At 41.7% G+C, this 25,614-nt stretch overlaps 1 protein-coding gene across 4 annotated transcripts in view; it reads right to left on the bottom strand.

Annotated features, from left to right (window-relative positions):
• The window catches only part of LOC118428735 (lethal(2) giant larvae protein homolog 1-like), a 35,187-nt gene that overhangs the window by 7,353 nt on the left and 2,220 nt on the right, over positions 1–25,614 (bottom strand). For 3 of the 4 annotated variants that reach the window (XM_035838910.1, XM_035838913.1, XM_035838912.1), the window contains exons 2-14: positions 25,502–25,599; positions 14,480–14,561; positions 10,657–10,766; positions 8,819–8,962; positions 7,309–7,474; positions 6,568–6,694; positions 5,016–5,067; positions 3,878–4,032; positions 3,132–3,352; positions 2,481–2,548; positions 1,718–1,874; positions 1,025–1,177; positions 26–201 (exon numbers count right to left, since the gene is read on the bottom strand). In XM_035838910.1, coding sequence (XP_035694803.1) covers positions 26–201; positions 1,025–1,177; positions 1,718–1,874; positions 2,481–2,548; positions 3,132–3,352; positions 3,878–4,032; positions 5,016–5,067; positions 6,568–6,694; positions 7,309–7,474; positions 8,819–8,962; positions 10,657–10,766; positions 14,480–14,561; positions 25,502–25,599 — 1,709 coding nt within the window. The remainder of the gene's footprint in view (positions 1–25; positions 202–1,024; positions 1,178–1,717; positions 1,875–2,480; positions 2,549–3,131; positions 3,353–3,877; positions 4,033–5,015; positions 5,068–6,567; positions 6,695–7,308; positions 7,475–8,818; positions 8,963–10,656; positions 10,767–14,479; positions 14,562–25,501; positions 25,600–25,614) is intronic. The other variant, XM_035838911.1, reaches the window with a different exon arrangement.

Genomic DNA, 25,614 nt, shown 5'->3' with positions numbered 1-25,614 from the left:
AATTAGGGAATGTTACAGTACTTACAGCTGGTTTTCGGAGTGGTTGGCCAGGGCGGTGACCGAGGCCGGTGGGGTACACTGGACCAGGTGTTTAGCCTGGAACCCAGCTGGGACCTTCACTGTGGTGCTCCTGGGAGTCAGACTGTCGTGGCCTTTCCACACAAAACCATCGCGGTCGTTCACAATGTTAACAGTCGTCACCTGAGGGGGGAAAAGGAAAAGATAGCTTAGTACAAAATTATTACGAAATTTCACAGTCATTACCTGAGCAGATAAGGACAAGGAGTTAACGCATCATTCACAATGTTCACAGTCATCACCTGAGGGAAAAAAGACAACTAGTCAACACCTGTTTAGTACAAAACCATCAAGGTCGTTCATTATGTTCACAGTCGTCACCTGAGGATAAAAAGACAGAGTTAACACCTGTTCAGTATAAGACCATTGTGGCCATTCACAATGTTCAGTTATCACCTGAGCAAAAAAAGACAACTAGTTAACACCCATTGTACAAACCATCACTATGTTCACCTGAGGGCAAAAAGAACAAACAGGTAACACCTGTTTGTTAAAAAACTATCAAGGTCTTTCACTATGTTCACAGTCATCACCTGACTGAACAAAAGTTGACATCTGGTTACTACAAGACAAGACAGAATGCCTCTTTGGTTCAACATCATCACAATATACGCACATAGAAGTTGGAACAGAGAGCTGATGTTTAGCTCTTGCAACATCATGTATTACAAAGGCCTTTCCCCATTATGGGCAATTTGCAATATATGACAGGAAATGTTTTCTGTTCCAATTATTCATATGAAATGCGTCTTTTACAATTATAGTTGGAAATGGCACCTATAACCCTTCTTGAATCATACAGTATCTTTTTTATTCTATCTATTTATTGGTTTGGCTGTTCAGCACCCACAGACAGGGTTGCCCAACTAGCCTGTGGCTATTACAAACAGCAGTATCTTTGGAGGAATACGACAAAATTCGACAATGATATTCATCAGTTCCTCACCTCCAGGTCCACCTCTGCCTCCTCCGTGTTCATGTCCATCAGCACCACCTGTCCTGCAGTACCGGCCAGCACCAGTGTGCCGCTCCACGGGCACAGCATGATCTTCTGTACTCCCAGCCTCGGGTCGTCACTGTACGGGTCAAACGTACCCACCTGGGAAAGATAGTCGGAATTCTTTAGTATCTACATGTCATTCAACAAAATGTTTACAACATCATAAGTAACAGCCTGGGGTCGTCACTGTACGGGTCAAACGTACCCACCTGGGAAAAATGGCAACATTTTTTTAATATTTACACATTAACAAACCGTTGACAAAATTCTTGCTATGGTGGGGGAAATATGAACTTAAGTTTAACCTGATCTTTATATGATAGCACACTGAAATAGCAACTTATCAGATAAAACTACAAAGTATAACTTACTGGAGTGCAATAATGCAAATTGAAACCAAAATTTTGCCTATTTTAACACTAGTTCACCTTAATCTGTGGGGTAGCCTAAATCCATTGTTTTAAAAAACTGGGCATTTCAGTCAACAACCTTCCATCAACCTTCCCCAAATACCCTATTTTTATATACAACGGATATGGGTTACCCTACCCTACAAATAAAGGTGAACTAACATAATAGTAGCTCATCAACAAAGAGGTTTTGTAAAAGGCCTTTGATTTTCTGAAAATACTGGCTCACTTTGCGAAATGGCGGCCAGTCCTCCTCCCCAGTGTCAGCAGCAGCCACCACCTCGCTGTCGTCGTGTGTGCTGAAGTAGGCCTTGGTGTCCAGCTTGTACAGCAGGCGTAGCGCAGGGGTGGACACGTCCCAGAACCGCACGGACCCATCCTCGTGGCTGAATAACATACAATTAGGAACTTCTTAAAACTGTTTTTATTTCACATTTCTATTGAAGGTACAATCAATCCTGTACTAGTGACCACTTCTGGATTGGAACTGCCAGGCTACTGTGCAACTTCTTAGTGGTCAATAGATTCTTTCCAATTGACCCTGGCATTGGGAATACTTTCCTTAGTGACCACCTATCTCTTATGACCATTTTCTGCAAGTCCATTGGTGGCTAATATAGGCAGGTTTGACTGTAGTTTGATGGTACCAGCACAACTAGCAGCCATTCTTTCAAGTAGACCTGGATGATGTTATGAGCAATTTTACCTTTACCACCTAATCATATTGGAATATTGTATTTGTCTGGTTTCAGTAGACACCTAAAGCATAAAGGGATTTTTTTTCCAAATTACTGCCCAGTCTGTCTCAAGAATGGTTTAGGTAATAGGCTTTACATCTAGGTTATCCTAATCAATATAAAATAAGGGAGCCCCAGCTAGCTGAAGACAGCTTCTCTATTCCCTTTTATCATTACATGATCAAAGGTGACAGTTACAGCTTTCATCTGGAAGACTGAAGCGTTTTCTGTCAAAGCAATTTGTGTCCCACATACCCAGTGAGGAGCAGATCCTTAGATGTAGGGGTCTCTGACAGAACGCTTCCACCATCAATCGGCCATTCCTGAAACACATGCCAAATTAGCTGCTTCCGCATGAACTGCATAAGCCATTTCAATGATACAGGCACACTTTTGTTGCACTATTCCTGACAATTTACCTCCTGACAATTTACCTATCGAAATCCTTCTTGAAAAGAAGCTGTTACAATTTAACAGTACTTCATCAATTCAAAGGCCTTACAAACCTATGAAGTGAAGGGCTAACGTCACATATGTCCCCCACCCTGAAAATGTGACTCTTAAGGGATTTCCAATGGCACATCCAGCATTATTGCTGCTGTACAAGAGATCTCTCAAACAAATAGTTTTTCAAAGTGGTGGATACATGTAACCCAGAGATAAATGTATCCATGTGTATTATTTGTTTATTTGTTAGTACCCTGGAAAATAAGCCCCGATAGGCCAAAAAGGATGAAAAGGCTGATAGGCCGAAAACTGAAATTGCAGAAAGCCAACCCCCTTGACAGAGGCAGCTGGAGATCATTCAGCAATTAGATCTAAGCGACTTCCTACAACGTCCTTACAAGACAGGTAACAACGGACGCTAAACCGGATAGTGAAGTGAATAGAATATGACATCCCTACCCTGCTGGTGTGGTTGGCCGCCATCTGTGCGTCCCCAGCGGCCACGATCTTGTCCCAGAGCTGGTCGGGCACGTTGGTCTGCACGGCCGAGCATGTGATGGCGGAGGAGTGCAGCGAGGACAGGTAGGGCATGCGGAACGTCGGCCAGCCCTCCGACTGGAGGTCCATCAGCACCAGCTCCTCTTCAGCCAGAACCACCAGGGTGTGGGGGTCGTCCCATTCTGTAAGGAAACAGCAATGTTAGTTTAACAGAAGGACAGGACAGGTACGACAAGCAGAACGTCGGCCAGCCCTCCGACTGGAGGTCCATCAGGACCAGCTCCTCTTCAGCCAGAACCACCAGGGTGTGGGGGTCGTCCCATTCTGAATAGAAGCACAGCAGTTAGGAGCGCAAAAAACAGCCAACTATAACTATCTACCAACACCGCTAGGGTATGGGGGTCGTCCCATTCTGTATGCAAACACGGCAATGTAAGCAGCAAAATACATCTAACCAACACTACAGTGTATATCCCAACACCACCAAGGTATGAAAACAGGACAAGGTAATGTAAATGGCACACTGAACATTTTGCAGAACCAAGACATCTAAAGGCACTCGAGCATATTTTGTCCAAATGTCAATAAAACTATTGTTTAGATACAAGTAATCAGCAATTCATTATCTATATTCTTTGCATATGAAACTGAAATTATAGTAGGTTAGTATCCCCACACTCTTGCTGTTGATAAAATGATTTCCTCACCACATTCACGGTCAGTGTCCCCGATGGTGAAGAAGTCGACCACGCGTGACGTAAAGTCGAACACGACGTGAGTCTTCCCCTGCATGACAGTTACACAGTGGCGGTCCCCGTAGCTGGCGCGCGGCATGCCTCCTGAGAATGCGATGAAGGGCTCGCTGAAAGGGATGAGATGTAAGTTAGTCACGGCACTTAATCTGACAAGCTAGCTCTACACATCTTTTTCTGTATCTACTCACCACTAGGAGTGGGTATCAATACTCCCGGGTACGGTGTACCAGTGCAAAACCATTTTTTTCTTCTTGTTAGACCGGTCCAGACCTGGACCGTACCTGTACCTGAATTTTTTGTACCTATACCCACCCCTACTCACCACTATACTATTACTACTTTCTCTTCAATTGATTCATAGATATTAATGATTTTAGCCACAACTGTGTAAGTCCTAAACAGCCTGACTAAAGGCGGCAATAAAAATAATGGTTCAAATTTAAAATTAAATTTAAAAGAAAGCCATCTTTTGAAATCAACCAAAACATGATGTGTGTTGAGAGTAGAGATACACAGAATTTATTTCCTTTAGTCAATTCAATATTTCACGTTCTCAAAGTTCATTCAGATTTAGTGTGAACCTAGAGAAATCACTGAGAGAGGAGTTAAGACAACCGGTTGGACAAGTGGTAGGAAGATTTCCATGACCCTAAGATAAGAAGGACAAGAGACTACAAACAACAGAGTCTTAAGACTCAAACAATTATCCCCTCTACATGCCGTTCCCACACTTGTTTCGAGAGGAAAGTGCACCAAAGGACGGGTGTCCATTTATTTTGGGTACACTCAGCCACAGGTAGGTGGTGACAGGTGAGTGCTTTTACCTGTCTGCTTTTGTCCTTAAAGGCAGGTGAGATTTGTTGATAGGTCACAGTGAATGCTATCTGTGTGATCTCCCAACAAAAAAGGTAGGACAATCAAACCTTCTACACTTTAAGAAAAATAGTCTTACTTTCAAGAGGTAACAGAGGCATTTATGTAAGCAGTCTATTTGTAGAGATAGCGAGCTATGTCAGCATCACTAGTGTCTGTTCAGTAGCTGTAAGTGTGACCAGGAGAGAAATTCCACAGAGCATTATAGTAAGTTTACCTTTTTGTGGTCAGCCATTGTATCTTGTTAATGGCCTTGCATGGGAAAGGTCCTGTGAGGTGAAGGAGAACAAAGACAAGGCTTTTGTGTGAGTCCTGCTGGTCATGTCATGCCATGTAAACACTGTTAGCAACACAGCTTCTGTCACTGTTTGTTTGTTTATGGCAGCATCACAAGGTCACAGCAGTTACTCTCCAAGCAGAGGTTAGGCTTTGGCCATGAAACGTCAACAAATCAGTACAAAATAGAAAGCCCGATAAAAACGAATGCCTAAAAAAACGTCAAAAACAGCCAGAGCCTAACCTTTGCTTCGAGAGCAACAGTAGTTAAGACCATGTGAAACATTTGTAAAGTTAAGTATTAAGTAAAACATTTGGAGAGAAGACTTTATTTCAGAAAGACATACGCTAGCTTACTGAAGCCAAAGTTTAAGATGCATTAGGAACAGTGAAAGAAGATACCTATTTAACAAAATATAACTTAAGTTGATTTATAAGTTCATGCCCATAGGCTAATTGCAAGTACATGATAGAAACAAGATAGGAAATATGCATGTAAAAATGAACTGTGATAGATATTTTTATACAAAGAGACTACTCGAATACTTAAGTACATACATCTATAAACCATTACAATGTTGTGTCAATGACTTAGCCTATTTGGTGGATTCAGAGCAGAGGTGAGGATTTAGGATAATTAGGTTCCAGAGAAAGCAAGGCCTTACTCCGTACACACAATCCATTCCCATGAAAATAATTGGTTTGAGTATGATAATGGACTGTATTGGCACAGAGAAGAGCACGTTGAAAAGGTAAGCCCTTTCGATTCAAACTTCTATATTGATGCCTGGTCATCCATGCCAGCTGTCACAAAGGCCCAGTTACAACTTTTGTCTCCCGATAATCCCATTGAGGTTGCCACAATTGGTGGGATGGCCACAAGATTATCAGGTGATCAATACAAGGACAAAGGGTTGGAAATAAATATATTACTTCAATGGGGTGGAAAATGAGACCGGGGATCAAGTTGCCTTGCCAGAAGGAACTGTGCACGTGTTAATGAACCAATCTAAGTAAAGAACTGAATTAGAAGACAATTTTTGGGTAACACTAATACATGAGTTGGAAGATCTTTGCAGTTTAACTGAGTCACTCAGTGTAATTGAAATTGCTCTCTCAAGGACTTTGAACTGGACAACACAAACAAGTATTGTACAACAAACCAAACCATCCTTGTTGGACAAAGAAATTGCTTCTCCAATCTAACCACATCCAAACAACTTCATCACGTTCCAATAAACCTCTGGCCAATCCCTCTGTTTTTACCCCATGAACAGAAATGGTATCTGATAATATCCAAGTAGATCATAAGGTAACATAAAAGAATATCAAAAGCTGCCAGAGGTGTGAAGCCGGCCTACGAGTGTGTTTGGCACCAGTAGGTGATGACTCCCTTTAGTCAGCTGTACTACTTAGCCAGCTTTGATACTATCTTATGCCACTGGTAAATCTGCCTGGAGATTAGTATCTGAGACATAAGACGACAGACATACCGTATGGGATGGTGGCATTCTGTGCAGGTTTGGAGGCGTCTGCAGAGTTCCAGATGCAGTAGCTGCCATCAGCATGAGCGCTCATGAACTGATCACCGGAGCGGTGCCACGCCAGGGACTCCAGTTGCTGCGGGTTAAATGTTTACACAATGAAACTTCGAAAACACTTTTTATGACACTGTTTATAACATACATCTGTATTGACTGCCATTCACAGCTAGGATATAAAAACTATCGCCAACTAGATTTCTCCAGTGTCACTGACGAATGACACCGTATGGCTGCCTGAAACTCCTGACCATTTCCAAAATCACATACAGTTGCTTGAGTAACTGCTTTTTGCCATCAGTATTAACTGATTTGTTCCTAATAAGCTACAAGATTCCCCAAATGTTCTGCTCTGGCATGTTTCTAGACTAACATTTAAGATACAAACAACAACAAAAGCCAGTCATGCAGGTCAAACATCCTTATAGATGTCATACCGATTTTTCAACAATTCTATGATTCTTTTCAAGATCCTTTAACAACATAAGTCATGTCTTTATGTCTAGTTTCAAGAATACCCAGTTAATAATACAATCCCACAAAACACATCAAACATGTCCTTTTATTACAACTGTCATGCGGTTTCCACACGTTACTTGCCACACCACAGAGTGACCACCACCGAGTGTACCCAAACCCCCAATGCACAACCACACACCCTAACACTATAAGGAAGAAGGGATGCATACTAACAGGGGGTACCTGGGGCGCGACATACGTCTGCTCGGCGTTGCAGGACTTGTTGTCCCACAGGACGATCAGTCCACGGTTGTAGCCAATGAGAAGTTTGTTTGAGTCCGTCGGGTGTTCGGCGATGGCCTCCACCGCACCAGGGTTAGCCTTATAGTCATCAGGCACACTGCAGAAAGTGTAGGAATGTTAACATTATAGGTTTCATAAAGAGTTCAGAAGATAAAATGTCCTTGCTTCAAAAAAATTTTGAAACAGATTGGTACATTTACATTATACTGCAGACAGTGTAGGAATAATCAATTGATTACACTATAGGGAGTAGTGTTCAGAGAGAAAATATCCGTGATTCAATATTCTGAAACAGAACATTTACATTGGGACCATACAAAACATGCCTTTAATTCCCACTAACTTTCTGAAAGGTCAATGCTTTACTTGTCACTTAAAAGATCATATCTTTCAATGGAAAAATGAAAGGAAAACACACTTTGCATTTTTACAGTAGTTTTCACTTGAATACACAATGGTAATCAACATGGTCCCAATATTAGACCGTTCTTCCAAGTGTGCCCGAAAGATGTTGACGGAAACACGCTTGTCCAATTCCTTTATGAAGAAGCCACAGACTGAGCTCTGTAAATTGTTGTAGGTAATGATTGTGTTGACTTTGGTGCAGACACCACAGGAAATTGTGCATTCATTGCATAAACATGAGAAGTTGACCAACTCTTCAAAGATACATGTAGTGCAGACCACTTCCCACATAAATGAATGGAATGTTCTACACTAGGGGTAGGTATTGGTACAGAAATTTAAGGACGGGTCTAGGTCCAGGTCCAGGTCTATACCTGAACCTGATTGTCTGTGAGAACTTGCGCCCCCAACTCCTAGTGGTAGCAAACCGAGACAGTCAGTTTTGTATCTGTACCCCAGCCCTAGTTCACACACATGCATGCATGGTTTCCCCACAATCCAGACAGTACCACTTTACTGTAGGGGTGTTGCGACTAAGTACCACTTCACCCATAAATGAATGAAATGGTCCACACCCCTGCATGTTTTTCCCATCTATCCGGGCATGACCATTGTTACCCTAGGGGTGTTGAGACTACGTACTTCTGTATGACGACATCCTTGTAAATGATGTGGCTTAGCAGCTGACTTTCCATGCTAACTGGACAGGACCATTTTACTGTAGGGTTGTTTAGACTATGTACCCCTTCCCCATAAATTAATGGAATGGTCCACACCCATGTACGTTTTCCCATCTATCCGGGCAGGACCATTGTTACCCTAGGGGTGTTGAGACTACGTACTTCTGTATGATGACATCCTGGTAGATGATGTGGTCCAGCAGCTGACTTTCCATGCTAACTGGACAGGACCATTTTACAGTATAAGACTAAGTACCACTCCACCCATAAGTGAATGAAATGGTCCACGCCCATGCACGTTTTCCCATCTACCCGGGCAGTACCATTGCTACCGTAGGGGTGTTGAGACTACGTACTTCTGCATGACGACATCCTGGTAGATGATGTGGTCCAGCAGCTGGAATGTCTTGACGTCCAGCAGGTAGATGTTTCCTCCCTCCGTCCCCAGGAACAGGTGCTCCTGTGTGGACGGCAGGCAGCACACAGAGATCTTCTTCAGCCTGCAGGATAGAAAAGGGAAACAAATTGTTAAGATGTATGTTGATAGATTTATTAATATTAGGACTCAATGTAATTGTATCTCTGTTATATCTTACCTGACCCCTCCCCTCCCTCATGTCCTTAATGAAAAGCTGTCTACGGGCTGATTTGAGCTTCTCATGAATATTGTTCAACCAAACAATTTAAATCAGCTCATTGAATAGCTGTTCTTCCACTGGTCTTAATAGAGAAGATACCATGGAAATTCCCTTTGCTATTTTCGACAAGGACAATGAACAGCAGATCACAGCTTCAGGATTTCGAGCTTTTCCAGTAGACTGTATGTTGGGTGAGCAAAAACAGCCAGGATTCAAACCCCCAAACACTAGGTACAGAGGAGGGGTCCCTAACCACTGGACTACACAGGCTACTGCAAACAAAACAGACTCTGTCAGAGTCGCCAGACTCCTGGTTCATGGTCGATTACACGGAGCACTGTAGACACTGGGCTTTACACAGACAAAGGCAGGTGAGTGATAGGTTTTCGCTGGAGACATTCCCAGAATACCAGATGACTCCAGCAGGAAGTTTCCCTGGAGTCCTGCCCAAAACATGGGATTTGTACAGAACATGCATGGAGAATGCAATGGACTAATGCAAGGGAAGGCATTTTAAACACAGAAAAACATGCTTGTCAGCTTAAAACTGCATATGTATGAGGACAAAAAATTGCAGAAATTCTTCTTTTGAAATACAAGCAATGTAAAGATAAAACTAAAATGCCAAAAATGCCAACTTAAACAGGAAATGAATTTTTTTTTTAAATGCCACTACAATTCTGATGCTTTTCATTAGTAACCAAAATCTAACTGAATTAAAAAGCCAATCTAACAGACCACCCAGAGAGCATGTATAGAAAATCAGCATGCATAAAGCATACAAACACAACCTGTCCTCTCCCATTTATGTAACATGTTGGTTCAATAAAAGACCAGCTACATTTCAACCAAGGTTGTTCCAAGTCAATGCACTATCAATAGTGCCCCTCGGCCCTCGCCAATACATGTCAATAAAAGTTACTGGATGTCGATAAAGGTTACTACATGGCAAGCAAGTAGATACTTTACACCCAACTGTTGTCTGACATTAATCCGGCACTTATACCAATTAAACCTTTAGCATACAAATTAAATCTGTTTTCGTACACTGATAACTTGCCACGCCACATCAGAACCCTTCTGAACTATTCACTTTAGTACTTTTGACCTCTGCCAGGGATGAAATTCATTTCTGGAATTAGGTACACTGGTCCATTTAACCTAAAAATTTTGGTGCACAGAAAAAATTTGGGGTGCACAACATAGAGAGCTAACTCCAAGTTTCTAAACATGTAATAAAACAAAGGTCTTATTTTCCAGACACTTTAACGTCAAGAATACGCTATATACTAAAATGCACCTTTCCATACATATCCCTACAGAAATATTAAGGGACACCAGTCATCATCATCATTAGTCCCATAGCTTTTTAATCAGCCTTAGGCCACTCAATCCCGTTAAGGGGCACCAGTGCGCTCTGTCAAAAATTAGGTTCACAGCTCCAATTTTGGGTGAATAAGAGTGCACATAGTATACCCCCAGTATCCATCCAACTCTGTGACATGGCATGCTACAGGTTAATCCCCATTTGAACTGTGACCTCCCTAGTTACTGACCTGCCCTCCAGAGAGAAGTCCTTGACCTCCTCCAGCACAGACTTGCCGTCCTTGATGTTGACCTCCCACAGGTGCAGCGAGTTGTCGTCCAGCAGACTGATCAGCCGACCCTGAAAATGTGTGGTAAGGGGAGAGATCAACACTAGGAAATGTAGCAAACAAGGAAGAGTTTGTGAAGCCAGTATACCTATTTATAATGAAAACATTCTGTAATCATCAGCATCATATACTGTAAATGCAGAAATGTTCGCAGTGGTTTATGTTTGCAATTTTCACGGTGCCGGTGACCATTTCACCACAAACTTAAAGCCACTGCAACCATTATAGTATGAGACTGCAGTCTACAGCGAACACTCCATTTCCCCACTACCATGAAAGTAAATCCCTGCGATCTTAAATGCAATTCATCTTTGTAGTGCTATACAGAAAAGATCTGGTCATCACTTTGCTATCTGAAGGGTGCTTTCAGATCATTGAATTTGAAATTTTACAGAATTTACGTGTTAAAGTCAGGCTTCAATTCAGCATAAGTTCTTGTCTTGTCTGATTCCATTTCTTTTGCACAGAAGTAATATTACAATTTTATTCTCACGTCTGAGATTTAATTTTCACCACTGCTTGATACTGTCTGGAGACTCAATATAATGGGATATAATGGAAACCATTAACGTCATGAAGACTCCAGTTACTCATACTGCACACTACAGACTAGGTTGAAGGGCTTTTGATTCCCTTGTAAGATATCATACATGGCTACTTTTCCATATAGGTAATGGAATATTCCCCCTAAAATCTCACTTGAGAACATGAGAGGGTTTTAAGCAGGCATCTCCAGTGCCCACTGTCACTAAACATGATGATACCGGATCCCCAAGAAGTATGTAGATTAAACGGAAAGTAATCTTCTTATCATGATGTGGTTGCGGATGTCAGAGAAAGAGGTCATAAAGCTTCCCCCAAGGTCAATAGAAGGGCAGAGTGAAATGAAACACTTCTAAAATCGTGAAAGAGGCTTTTTTTTTAGATCCACTATTATATGTACATGTGTATGATATGACTTCAAGCAGTTATATGCTAGCAAAGCTATACCCATCAGTGGACCATAGAATTGGTTGTACAGTTGGACACTACAAATTACAGTACAGTGTTAGCACACTTCTTCCATGTAAGAGATCTTGCGCAAAGGTGTGTATAATGATTTACAAAATAGCTGGTTGTCCACTTGTTAAACAGAGGCCTCACATCAGTCAACAGCGAGCACTTATCAGGAGAAAAATTCCCTAGGATAGCCCCTCAAAATTTCTGCAACCCTTCAATGACAAATACATTTCCATATCTGACACCCCTACACTTAGCCCACAAATTAGTACCCCTCCCCTAGGTAAACATATTGTTTCAACCCTTCGTTCCCCCGGGACTGAGACCTGCAGAGTACACATCAACAGTGCCTGTAGTAATCTGAAAATAATTGCAATGAGACTCCTAATTTCCCCTGGAGGTTTCCTTTCAGCACACATGAGCAGGCAACAGCTCACAGTCATTCTTCATTTCACGGCTCTCTTATCACCAGGATTCAAAAAGAAGCAGCCAGGTATAGTGAGAGCAACCGTTACAGTGCTGTATACAAGGCTGTGTTGTACCCGATCTGGAGTCTGGTAGAGACTACCAGAATGGGATAGGTGGGTGTAGGCTTAATTTGGGAGGTATTTGCTCTTGTAAACTGTCTCTGAGCTTGGCCAACTGCGGATGGAGAGGGCCATGTGTTTTATCTTAAATATGGACATTGTTTTACACTAACATTTCTTCAGACATAAAAGGGAAGGGCCGTGGCTTTCTGTTCTTGCATGACGTCGACTCCTCACAACTCTTATGGTCAGAGAAATGCTTGCTAGACTTGTCTTCAGCTCCATTATCGTCTTAATTTCCTGTGTCCAATAGCTGAAACATCTCTTTATCATCAGTGACATGGGCATCAAAATGTCAAAAGATTTTAAACATGCCATCTGAGATACCCAGCTGTCTAAAACAATTTGACAAGAATTTTGAGGAAGGAACTGCATGGTTTGGGGGTGACTCTCTGGTGCGTTAAATCCTGTTGATACTAAAACATTCCCTACTCTAAGTTCACTTGTATACGTCTCTGTGGTTAGACTGTCCCTTATATATCCATGCTTTCAGGCTCCATTGAGGCAAGGTTTTCCAAAGGTTTACCAAACAAAAACCGACCACTAGTCCGGCTACAGGATCGCTGCCTGCCTGACTGCAAAACAAACCCGGAGAATTTCCCCTGGAATGTCTGGACTTCAATGGTTGGGGGCTCCTCCCCCCTGAAGCATAAACTTCAGGACAGACGCAACTGTCGACAAATCTAACCGGCACGACCTCATCTGCATAACACCGACCTTGCTTCAAGGACAGACCTTAATTTTCAGACATGTAATTACCCATATTGGCGTTCAATTATTGAAAGCATTGCGGTTGATCAATTCTACGTCAACTTTAATAGCAGCAGTATTGTTTTGTATTGATGCATAATTTACCGCGATACCTAAGGGTGAATTTGTGGAATCCGAGCCCATCCCACCTTACTGAGGTATGGTGTGGGAACCTGAATCAGGGTTGGACAACTCCACTAGTCTGATTGTCCTGGCAAGTGAAATTGCTGATGGGGCAAGTGCATGTCCTATCCCACTTGCCCAATTGGGCAACTAAGATTTTTCGTTGAGTGATATTTTGATACACATGTACTTGTTACTTTTTTACAAGCATTGTTCAACACAGTAAGTGAGAACAATTGAGCCAAAAGTTAAAGAATTTCATTACTGGAAGCGAAAATAGAAAGAAGAATTATTTTCTTCAAATCAAAAAGATTTAGGGCAAGTGAAATGTTACTTTGGGCAAGTAATTTTTATGTACTTGCCCGATAGGACAAGTGAATTTTAGAAAACTAGTTAAACCCTGTGGTGTGGGAACCTGAATTTCGATTTGGCTGGAAACAGAGAGCAAGATCAATATAGCACGGGATCAATAAGTCAAAAGTGTAAGTACACTTTACACTACATACCAGGAGCGAACAAAGGAGCTTTACCACGAGTCTCAACCACCTGCCCTACATCCGTCATCCGCCTCGGCTCATTTTATTCCAATAACAGCAAGTGCCAAAACATAAATCAAATGCTGCAGCTGGCAAATTTTTGTAGCAAGTTTTGATTAACATTCTGCTTGCCAACATGCAAAAGAGGCATACAAAATTTACACCAAACGGCAAGGTATTGCATGAATTGTATTATGCGAAGAAATTTTATCATGTTTTACAAATGAATATTTTACAAATAAATGTTTCATTTAGAGTGAAAGGTCCATATTCAATATTCATGGGTTATATAACGTCCATATTTAATATTCATGGATTATATAATAATGCAAATTCTTTACCCTTAACACTTCATTAAGTATATATTTTGTATTTCAGGACCCAGGTATAGACTTATGCAGGTATATCCTTATAGTATACAATGTTGAGTAAACTAGTGCAATGGCCAAGTAGGTAGAGCCTTGCAGTCAGTAGACTATCCCGAACCGAATCATTCCAAAGACTTCAAAAATGGTACATGCTGCTTTGTGTGCTTAGCACTCAGCATTTGGGAGAGAGTATGAAAGTTGAACACACACTGTTTCCAGTGGACTAGCTCCCTACTGTAGTCATTGCACAAACCTGTGCAGCCCAGGGCTACTGAAATTGAGATGCAGCATCAGGTGTAGGAAGGACTTTTCAAGGAGGACTATTCAATGTGATAGAACAACATAGAATAAATAGACTCACCTCATTGGGCAGGAAGAAGAGCCTGATGATCTGACTCTCCACCGAGTGTCTGGCTGAGAACTCCACACCTGGCTGGCCATAGCTGGGAACACCTGGTCAAGGAAATTCTACTGGGCACAGGTCAACACAGGATTGTGAACACAGGACAATACACTTCTAATAATTAGTTTACGGGGATGTCCAAAGGACCCATCCAAATTTACTTGTTGGGAAAGAAAATAATTTTAACCCATCCATCCCAAAAATGACAAACCTGTTGGAAATGTACTTTCATACATAAGCTTAAAATGACATTTTTGACAGGTTAGAGACAGCCCTGACAAAATATACAACAAAAAAAAAGTTTTCATCCTTGAAATTTGTCTAGGTTAGACTTTTAGAAATGCACACCATCATGACAGAAATCACCTGAATTTGAATTAGCACCCGGTTTTGTAATGCAAATACTATCTTCTACTGTGGAAAATTATCTAACTCGGAGAAGTTGAAATACCACATACAGTAAGTGCCTTTTGACTGTGTACACAATAACAGTATGACATCATCTTCCCTCAAGGTGTTTGTCTTTAATCAGAGATGCCAAAACACCTGGTGGTGCGAGAGATTACAGGGGACTTGTACCTCTTAACATACGGCAACACAAACATCACTCGACAAGGTGGAATCCAGCCAAGATCCTCAAAATGTCACACTATATGACTCATGTTTATACATGTATTTGGCAAAATTTGTTTTTAAATTAGACTTAATAGTTGTAGTTCTAAAGAGTTGCATGAATGGTGCCACATCACAAACAGCAACTGTTAAAATAGCTGTAGAACATTGTGCTTTTGGCTATTTGTTTAGAGTACAGACTAGTTGAGCTGTTTTCATTGTACTTATCATCACCTAAATAACGTAGAGATTCTATTGTCCATGCATACCAAATGGTACATGCCATTCTTGCTTGACATGCAATATCGTCATCTGTCACCCCAACCCGTAAGCTATCCTGACATTAATAGGTCATTTTTCACAGCATATCCAACACATTAATTCCAATTTAGCCATTCCATTTTGCAGATTAAGATAGAACAAAGCCCAAGGCCTTGAAGCCCAGGAAAATGAATGGTATGTTTCTGATAACAAGTCCTTGAAAAATGGTACATACTATAGCTAGGGGGGACCTCTTTTTATATAGTTTAACACTGTAAATTCTGATGTTCTGTAAGAAAATTTGCAATATCATATGGCATTCCATTCATATCACTCAGGTTGGAAATTTCATGTCCCTTGCTCAAAAGAAAGGCTAAGCTTGGTTGGCAGGTTTTTCCTTGGGTTCGCCAGGTAATCATAAACAGAACATTTTTTTTCGTAGGCCTGGGGAGCGAGCCTGCTATTTTCATGGAACAGATATCTTAATTGCATGACCTGTATGATGACCTTACAAGCTTACATGCCCACAAGGTTATCAATCAACCACCGTTTCCTGTGCCCCAAAAGAAACCTTCCTCTTGCTGCCAAAATCATGTAACATTCTTATCCTGCCATTTCTTTTCCTTATATTTTTGGAACAAGGCCAAACCCAGACCAGAATGAACCCAAGAGGTTACTGGTAACAAAATTTTTATCGTATTGATCAAACACTATACATAGCACACTATCTTTCAGGTGGTAGTGACAGCTGTTACATTTCATTTACCTGCCACGCCCATGCTGTGAACATCCCTGACACAAAAAAACCATTTAAACTTCAGTTTGTGATGATAAAATTCCGACTCTAAGTAGTCATCATTGTAACTTCATAGTTTTAACAGGTTATTCTATGTTTTTTACACCTGGTTGGTCTACAATGTTATTTCTTTGTGTCTAATGAACATTTCCTTCTTCTAGCCTGAAAGCAAGACCGTCTACACTGGCCAGCTCACATTTTTTCATACATTTTTTTTGTAGATAATGATAGTAGCCTGCCTTCCAGGCTTACTCTCTTGCAGTTCTACATAAAGCTGATGCCATTCCAACCAAGTCTACAGTCAACCTTCACTCCCATGGTCTTATTGGTCTACCGTTCCATCACAACCTTCAGCATAATCAAAATATTTGTGCGTCATCTCATAACCACTTCTCTCTGCAGATATTACATGTTTGCAGTCCAATTGAAGTGGAAATGCAATAACCCTGTGCAATTTGATAAGCCGGACCCTCTGCAGTAAAAACACACATCAATATGAATAATGTAAGAAGGACGGGGTTATAATTGAATGGCCTGTCAATAACAATACAGATTTCACCTAAGGGGATCGGAAAACCATACTGCTGCAAATGACACTATAAAACTTTTACCATCAAATTCGATTTGGAGATTACCTCCTTGCATATCAGATATTAAGCGACCTCTGAACCGATAATCTTTTCAGCTTTCCAAAATACCAGATTATATACAACACGCATTTGAATCAGTGTCTGTATGAGAAGATTACCAGCGTATACACTACAATAGCAGATCTTACTTAGATGTAACATAAAGGACTACAGAAGCTACTATTTACATATCATATGCATGTTCAGCACATTTTTGTGCAATGTATTTAAATTTGCTCTAGAAAGTTCCTTTAGTTTTGTTAAATACAGCACATGAAGGATGATGTTCTAAACTGAAAGAGGGAATAAAGGATCTAGGTATGGCTCATCACTCAAGCTGGTACACTTTTTACCCAGACAGAGGGAAAGGACATGCTGATATACCGTTCAGTTGTGGACAACGACACTGAGTCTGGTAAATTCAATACACCATAGACATCTCAACAGAGTTATTTCTCCTTTTTGTCTGAGTGGGAGTGTCTGCCCAGTGGGCTGAAAACACGAGTGTCCCAGATCCTGCGATAAAGTCGGACACCAAGATTGTCACAACAATACCCACAATCCATCACTGTCGGCCCTTCTGTACCAGCTCGGAAGTAATACGGGTTCTACCATTTACAGTCTTCGTGTCAACAACATTTCTGAGCAGAAGACAAGACCTATCAAGTATTCAGGTTATAGGAATGGGTTCAGTCGCATTACCCGATTAATATGGAGGGAAACAGGATTGTGACTTCCACGCATCCTGTTCGTTCAATCAAAATTCTTTATCTGCGAGATCTTCCGTAAACAAAATAACTCAGGCATACCTGGGCAATAACCTGTCTCTTGGAACAGCAAGCGACAAAATTGCATGGTTTCATCTACAACTCGCGTCATAACATTTTATCAACATATTCGCAGGCTGAAGTAGCTGTTCGGATGGATATTGCATATGGGGTTAGACAACGGAGAAGATTAAAAGTTCTCTTACTTCAAGACTTACGTGTTTCGGTCTATAAAATCATAAGATTACATAGTACATGGCCTTCAAAAACTTAACAACATTTCATAATTGTAGTGGATTTATTCCAATCTGCGTAATCAAAATCTGTATCATATTTAGTCATAAAACTATCCCTTATTATATAGATCAAGCATATCATCATCTGTACCTGTGGGATCGAGCAGGTATCACCGTACAATGCATTATGCTACTGGATACATGGTATTAGTACTATTACAACAACCTGATAACTATGGTAAAACCTGCAGTGGTCCTAATTGTAGAGATAGGTGTGGTTTGCTCGCTGAGATAGCGAGTAATTGGAACCGTGTGGCCAGCAATTATCCCTGGTAACTACCAGTACTACGCTGCAGGTCTTTTTTTCCTACATGTCAATAGGAAAGCCCCTGGTGCAATGACCGACAATTATCCACAGTTTCTGGAGCCCCAAGGCGTGTTAAAACATTTAAATCCACAGCATAATGAAGCTTGGATATCAGACTGTTTCTAGGGCCAACATGACTCTCCAAGCAGATCCTACAGTAGCATAAGATAGTATCAAAAGCTGTCAGAGGAGTGAAGCCTTGGAGTGTGTTTGGCTACCGTGGCTGATGACTCCCTTTGGCCAGCTATACTTCTTAGCCAGCTTTGATACTGTCTGATATCATCTTATGCCACTGGTAAATCTGCCTGGAGATTAGGCCAACGTTCCCCCAAGACACTTCATGATAGATATAAGAGATCAGGACATGAGGCTTCCTTATCCAAGGGGATGATCCTGTAGTGCAGCATGTCTGGCATCCAGACGAAGATCCTGTTCAATGTTCAAACTATATTGACATCGCACACATCTAACAGGTGGTACTGATATCACAGTATTGTCTGCATACGACACCAATCAAGTACAAAAATAGGTCATTACTGAAAGAAAATATCAAACTAGGATATTCTGTGAGAGCTGGCATTACATTTATTCACTTCATCTAAATGTAATTCATGTATTTTTCGTCATACTGAAAGTCTCTCTAAATCTAGATAACTGATGCGTGTTTAATATTTGTATAAATCATAAATGCTGCATAAAAATCCAATTGATGGTGTAATAAAAAGTCCCAATCATAATATTCAGAGTACCACTGAAGGTCTTGATATACTTTCTGTCTCCCACAGTATGTGATTCAGAATGCGGAGCTTGTCTTCTTTTGGCTAGTCAACTTGTAAGTTGCTCATATCTAACCTGTCCTACAAAGTACAATCTCTTTTTTTTTCCAATTGCAGGTGGGCACTTTGAGCCCTGTATTCCCCGAACACCACTGGCTTAAGGAGGACATCAAGTATGCATAGACTACTCACACCATAACGTGAGGCAGTGGATCAATCCTCGATACCTTCGTCTCAACGACTAAGTGAAGCTATTTGCGTCTGTCTGGCGGAGAACATTGCACTTTAGAAGACCACTCTCGCACTTGAGCCTGGGAAAGCACTTCATTAACCCTCTCCCCTTTCTCACCGGCATAGATCACTGTCCGCAGCCCAATCAGCGCCCCCCCTCTCCCCACACCCTTAACATCTATCACCTCCACTTCTCCGTCCAATTCAGCCCTGCGGAAAATTTCAGCGCACGTCATGGCCATTAGATGTGTGCGCGACCTGTTCTGAACCGACGCTCTCGCTAAAAATGGCTGCCACGAAAACCAAAGGCGCCCAATTTATTGGGTGGTAAATCACGCCATTATCCCTGCCATTTTGGATCTATTGATTTAACGAGCCTGAAGGCCACAATCATTGATACTGACGTCCTTAATGTCGGGCTTAAAAGTGACATGATCACGACATATATCGCACATAATCTCTGCAGCTGGGCCTCAACTTTTGTTCAAGAATATAGACAGAAACTTACAATAATTTTTTCCATGCACATGACAAATTTTTCTGCACATCGCAGGGCTTGAAATACCTACCTGCAACCCACAGAGAAAGCTTCTGGATGGCAGAAAAAGTAAATACAACTTGTCTAGCTAGAGAAGCTCGAAATAGTGAATCACATATTGCAAGAAACAGCATCTTAAGCCATACACTGATATAAGAAAGAGTGCTGCCATTCCTTATGCCAGTCCTCCTGTGATGGAAAACCCTCTGTGGAGCTGGCGGCCACAAAAGCTGATACAATTGGGTGACAGCTGGTGGGACACCTTTCAAGCCTGTATTATGGACGAGGTAATGTATGCTGCATTCAGCCAACTGACCTGGATCAAACCCTGGCAACATTTGTTTGGCCCCTGTATCCAATGCTGTTGCCAGCCATACGTCAGAGATTTGTTATTTTGTGCTACATGACGGTACGCTGCTTGAGGAGGCTTACGCATGTAATACCGTACAGCTGAACACCAGAAATAACAGGCCAGTGTTACACAATTTTAACTGGAAAAAACCTATGTTAAAATTTTCACTGTAAAACTGCAATCTTACTAGCCTCACTACTATAATTTGATTATTACTTATGCCAAAAATACCAACCCAGACAAAATCGTTTCAATAACAGATGTTTGCTTAGTAGATTATATCAGTGCTCGTAGTAACACTAACATGACAATACAGGTACTCAACATGGTGTAGCCTGGATCAAAGACAGCTGCTATCTAAATATTTGTGGATCTGGTTTTCAGACCAGGGAGTTTAGGACTAAGCTTCCTTCCTCCTGAGGTCCAAGAACAACATTATTGTGCCAGGCCTGAGCCAATTTACCATGTGGTCTACAGTCCCCACACCTGTTAGATTATTACCTTCTTACTAGGTTAAGTCAATATCACACATGTGCTTAGCTTCCCAGTTTTTCTTGTGATGCACTGAGCCATAAACACGTCCAGTTTCCCATGTAAATCACCCTCTAGGACCCTCCCTTGTGAGTTTTCCATCCCCATCTCTTTTCTCCTGCCAGATATCATGCCAACAATTGGGAGTGGAAAGCCATTAACGTCTGCGACTCTTACCAATGCATGAAAAATACATGAATTGCTTTTGGATGAAGTCATTGTATGTATGATGTGGCGGTGCCTGCTGACAAAGGGACTTGGGGGAGCGCAGGAATCAAGAAAACATTGAAGATCTACCCTTTAGCTCGCGAATTCCAAAGGAGGCAGTCATTGTCTGGTGCGACATGAATTGTTTGGCAGCGTCGCAAATCGGAGGTAGGTTGGACATGGGAGAATAGCTTCAGAATATATGAGGGAAGGAAAGCTGAACCAACACAATGACATTCAAGGAGAGAAACTAGCCTTCGTTGGCCTGTAACAAAGATCAAAGCTAAGCTATTCTGACATCAATCCACCCAGGACATGTCCGATACTTGTTACTAAAAGGGCTATTACTCTCTGCTGTGAATTGCTGGGCACAAGCCAAATATTCTCATAAGACCATCTGACTGTAGGCCATAAACAGAAGATATGATGCAGTTTCACCGACACACTTTAAAAAGCATTACACACCAACCGTTTCAACATTCGTGTTCAGTAGCATTTCACGCAGACAGAAATGATTGGTAACAGACACACAGGCTGATGCATTTACATCAATCAATGTAATAAAAAAAACTTTACCTTGCATGACCTGCCTATGGTAGAAACAGTAGAAGATTACTTGCTACCTAGAAAGGAAAGTGAAATGTTCCAGACAATTAACCCTCTGCTATATGCTATATACCTGGAACCTTGCAGACCTTATTAACACATCAATCACGGACAACAGTATGGGTTTAGGGCTTCTACACCTACTTCTTTCCCAGTTTAAACCTAAAATTTCTGAGCATTTTAAACTTAAAGTAGAACACCCATACTGGTGTACTGGACAAGAGTAGAGGTGACCTGGCATGCCTGGCTGCATGAGTAAGCTATAGCAAAGCCGCATTGCACTACCAGCTAACGAAAAAGCGCCATGCTTCGTCCTCAATCTGAGGTCACCCGTTTTACATGTACCTACTTTAAGTTCAGAATGCTCAGACATTCAGGTTTTAACTGATAAAAGAAATAACTCGATGTGCCAATAAAACTAAAAGGTAAACCTGACTGGTATACCGACAGCAATTTCTCTGTCATTAACGGACACTATGCATGACTAAGGGTTAGTAGGCTGTGGTTGCCCCTTTTGTGTACCTCCATGACAAATTTGGTCCACGTTGTCTGTACCTATACATCAATGACAAGTTTGTCTCACAAGGGGGACAAGATGGCAATGAATGAGGCCAGGCTACCGCTTCAAAGCCAAGGGCACAAAGGTACACTTGACTGTTGAGCCAGGCATTGAACAGGGGAATCAACATGACCCCCGAGGTTTGCCCATTCTGCTGCAGCCATGCAGGCGGGATCTTATTTACGTTTGTCAAACCTGTCACAGGTAAATCATTGTTCTACCTCGCCTGCCTGTCGCGCCATCAAGATCACCTGAAGTATGGGCTCCCATTTCACTCTTCCTTATTCTCTCAAGGAAAGCCTTCAACACTACAACATTCAGACTTGGTCTTTTTTTTTCAAGGTCATGTTGGGATAAATTACACGTATCACATCAAGTTGATAAAATACTAATCTCCATGCAGATCCACGGTGGCATAATGTAGTATAAAACCCACCGTAGGTGCACGTTTGACTCCCTTTGGTCGGCTATACTGCTTGGCCAGCTTTGATACTATCTTATGGTGTCTTTTGACACCTGTTCCGCCATACCCTCCAGTGTGAAGAATCCTAGTAAATAAATGGCACCGTAGGATCTGCTTGGAGATTAATAAAATACTACAAAATTTTTATTATCTGGTTTATGACAATTTTTTCTGCATCGCTTGAGTGCAAACTTACTGAACTTAATGTTGGGGAGGCTGGCTTTTTCACCTGAGAATGTGATATATTAACTAAAAATCTTGAGCATTCAAGGAACCATTAGCACTTAACCCTGAGACCTCCTGTACCAGCCTTCTTACCACTTGACCTTAAGGACTGTTTGTGAAAAGCGATGGAAGAATTGTCCAGCTCAGTTACTCCGTATCCTTTTGAGAGAGGTCTCAACTTTTCAACATCAACCTTGTCCCAAAGCCTAGCCTGCATCCTGGGACTGGTGCAAGGATTGAGGTCATAGGACCACTTCCCATTTAAGGCCAGGAAGTATAAACACAGTAGGTCTTCCATATACAAGTCTTGAATATCAATGCTGGTGGTTATATGTTCTAAATAACTTTCCCAGGCATATTACAAGGGTCAGGGCATATGAAAGATGTGTTTAACAGGCATTTACAGGCAGCTTTGACTCCTTGGCCACCTCTGGACCCTCCTTTATACTACAGCAGTGCAAGTCGTCAGACACTGGGACCTTTACAACAGGGTGATTGACAGGAGGTACATACTTTCAAGTTGTACTGGATCATCGTGACAGAGCCTGCTTTCATCTCCTGCCTAACAGCTGGTGCAGGATCCCTCCCAACAGTGAGATCTGAACACACAACAAGCCTCATCCCAGGAGACAGCAATTGCTTCTGTGCAGTGACCACCTGCCACACCCATTTTTGTGCAGGCCTGCAACCCTAACAAAGAAACACTCTGTGGTATCATTATTATAGACCTCCGTATTTCATAGCCCATTTAACAGGAAAATAGACAACATATATAGAGTATAGATTAGTACTTCACTAAAGAGATCTATATCATAAACTTATAAAGGTCAACAATTTCAATCCCTGTAGAAGATCTGCAATGTAGTGTTTTCTTGGTTTACACAATGTTCAGAAATACATGTCTCTGAGGTCTTCTGTCAGTGCCAGTTAATAGACCATGCTACATTTCTATTTTAAACCAGTCGCTTTAACGTCAGGACACATTTCATTTAGTCTAGTGAAACAGTAACCACCACATATACATCCTCTAAGCTGCCAAAAAAAGTCAGCATTCACATGTCAGGGGGTGAAGGTCACCCATCAGCAACAGACGCACATTCCAGGCCCAAGTTTAAGTTTAAACCATTGACTGAGGCCCCCAGAGTCAGAGCAGTTGCTACATGTCAGGGAGAGCGTAGTGTTGGAGTAACCCTGGGCTGACAGACAGGGTTTGGCCACAGCAGTTCAGGGGGTCAGGCCCGGCATGTTTGGCATACTTCTGCTGCAGCCTCTTGGACTGACACCTTCCCTATCACCTTAGGTTACAAGTCTACATCTGCTACTGAACATTCTGCTACAGGGCAACAATTTGTCCAGAAAAAACAACTCTATCTCAAGAATTTATGTGGGAGGAAGTGAATAAGAGATTGTGCTAACAAAACTGACTTCTACCCATTTTAATGAGGACAGATAACATTTTAATCTGCTCTGTGCTAATTGCAGTATCTTAAGGTTGGATTAATTTAAAGCCACACTTGATTAATCGTACAGTACACTACTGGTAACATGGGAAAACATTGGATTGGCTCTATTTGTCCCAGTTGGTCTCAACGACTACATACACCTGTCTGCTACTGTTCCCTGCATGCTACCACCCTGCTAGGCTGTCAACACAAGCAAGCACAGCTAACAAGCCCAGCATGTCCTTTACAAAATCCCGGCCGCAGAACACACCTGCACGTTTTAAACAGATTACCCCGCTGCCCTAACACATTAGCAGAATTAGCCATCATGATTGGACCACAGGTGCAGCGAGTGTGACAACACAACAATACCCGAAGACATCGGGTGATTCAGGGATATACAAGATGACTGTAATTCCCTTTAGACCTGTGTGTAATTACTGTAAAGTGTACTTCTGAGCCATTTCCAATACAGGAAACACAAAAATAGCTCCATGACTAACACAGGTAGATACTGCCTATATCAGGATATCAAAACCACACAGGTATCATGGTGCCACGCCCAGACTGGGTATCTTCCTGCTTATCAACATGACATGTGTAAATTTGTGGGGTTCTAGCCAGGATTTCATTTTAGCGTAGTGGGAATGGCATGGTAGCAAAGCGACCATTCAGGAGATTGGTGTGGAAGGGGGGTCTTGGCCCTTCCACGGTGAGATTTTGAAAATGTAGAGTTAAAAGTTGGCACTCTGTTAACATTACATGTAATTAGAAGGGGCATATAATCATTTTCATTGTTCAGACATTGATTAGACATTGTTGAACAAGCAAATGATAGCAAAGCACCACTACACTAGTTTAAAATTAGCGTAGTGGCCCTTATTTTAGCATAGTGGTCACAAATTATAGCGTAGTTTGCCCACTATGCTTAAGTGCACTAGCTAGAACCCTGATTTGGGTGAGTCCAATTTTCGTGTTGGAAATTACAGTACTTTTCCAGAACATGACATGTGTCGCGCAATGTAGGGATCAACCTCTACATTCAGACTTTTCCCTTGGCAGTCTAAAGAACCTTAATTTCTAGTGCTCCGTTGTGTATTTGGGTTACGTGGAGCTCAAAAGAAGTCCACAAAAGCACTAAGGCAAAGGGATGATGTCATCTACCAGTAATATCTACACAGCATTGTGATCTGAATAATCATACATAAGCCTATAAATAGTATAATTAGAGCTTTTTCAACAGAGTTCTTTATCGTTGTGTATGGTTGCTACCATCACATATAGAACAGGATGAAACATGAAGTAGTAGTCCACAGCTCCAGACATAATACACACCATACAGTTAATGATTAAGCTAAGAACACACAGAAGTGAAAGGATACATCTTAATGAGACCGGAGCGGGTCCCGATCGCCAGGAGTTTCATCTCGGGGTCAAAGGCCACAGCGCTGGGACGATGCGGAAACCCATGTTCAACGGTCTGAAAAGAAAAAAA

Source organism: Branchiostoma floridae, chromosome 13 (genome assembly GCF_000003815.2).
Source record: "Branchiostoma floridae strain S238N-H82 chromosome 13, Bfl_VNyyK, whole genome shotgun sequence".
Lineage (NCBI taxonomy): Eukaryota > Metazoa > Chordata > Leptocardii > Amphioxiformes > Branchiostomatidae > Branchiostoma > Branchiostoma floridae.
The sequence above is the reverse complement of the archived record's forward strand: the minus strand, read 5'-3'. Positions and strand labels throughout refer to the sequence as shown.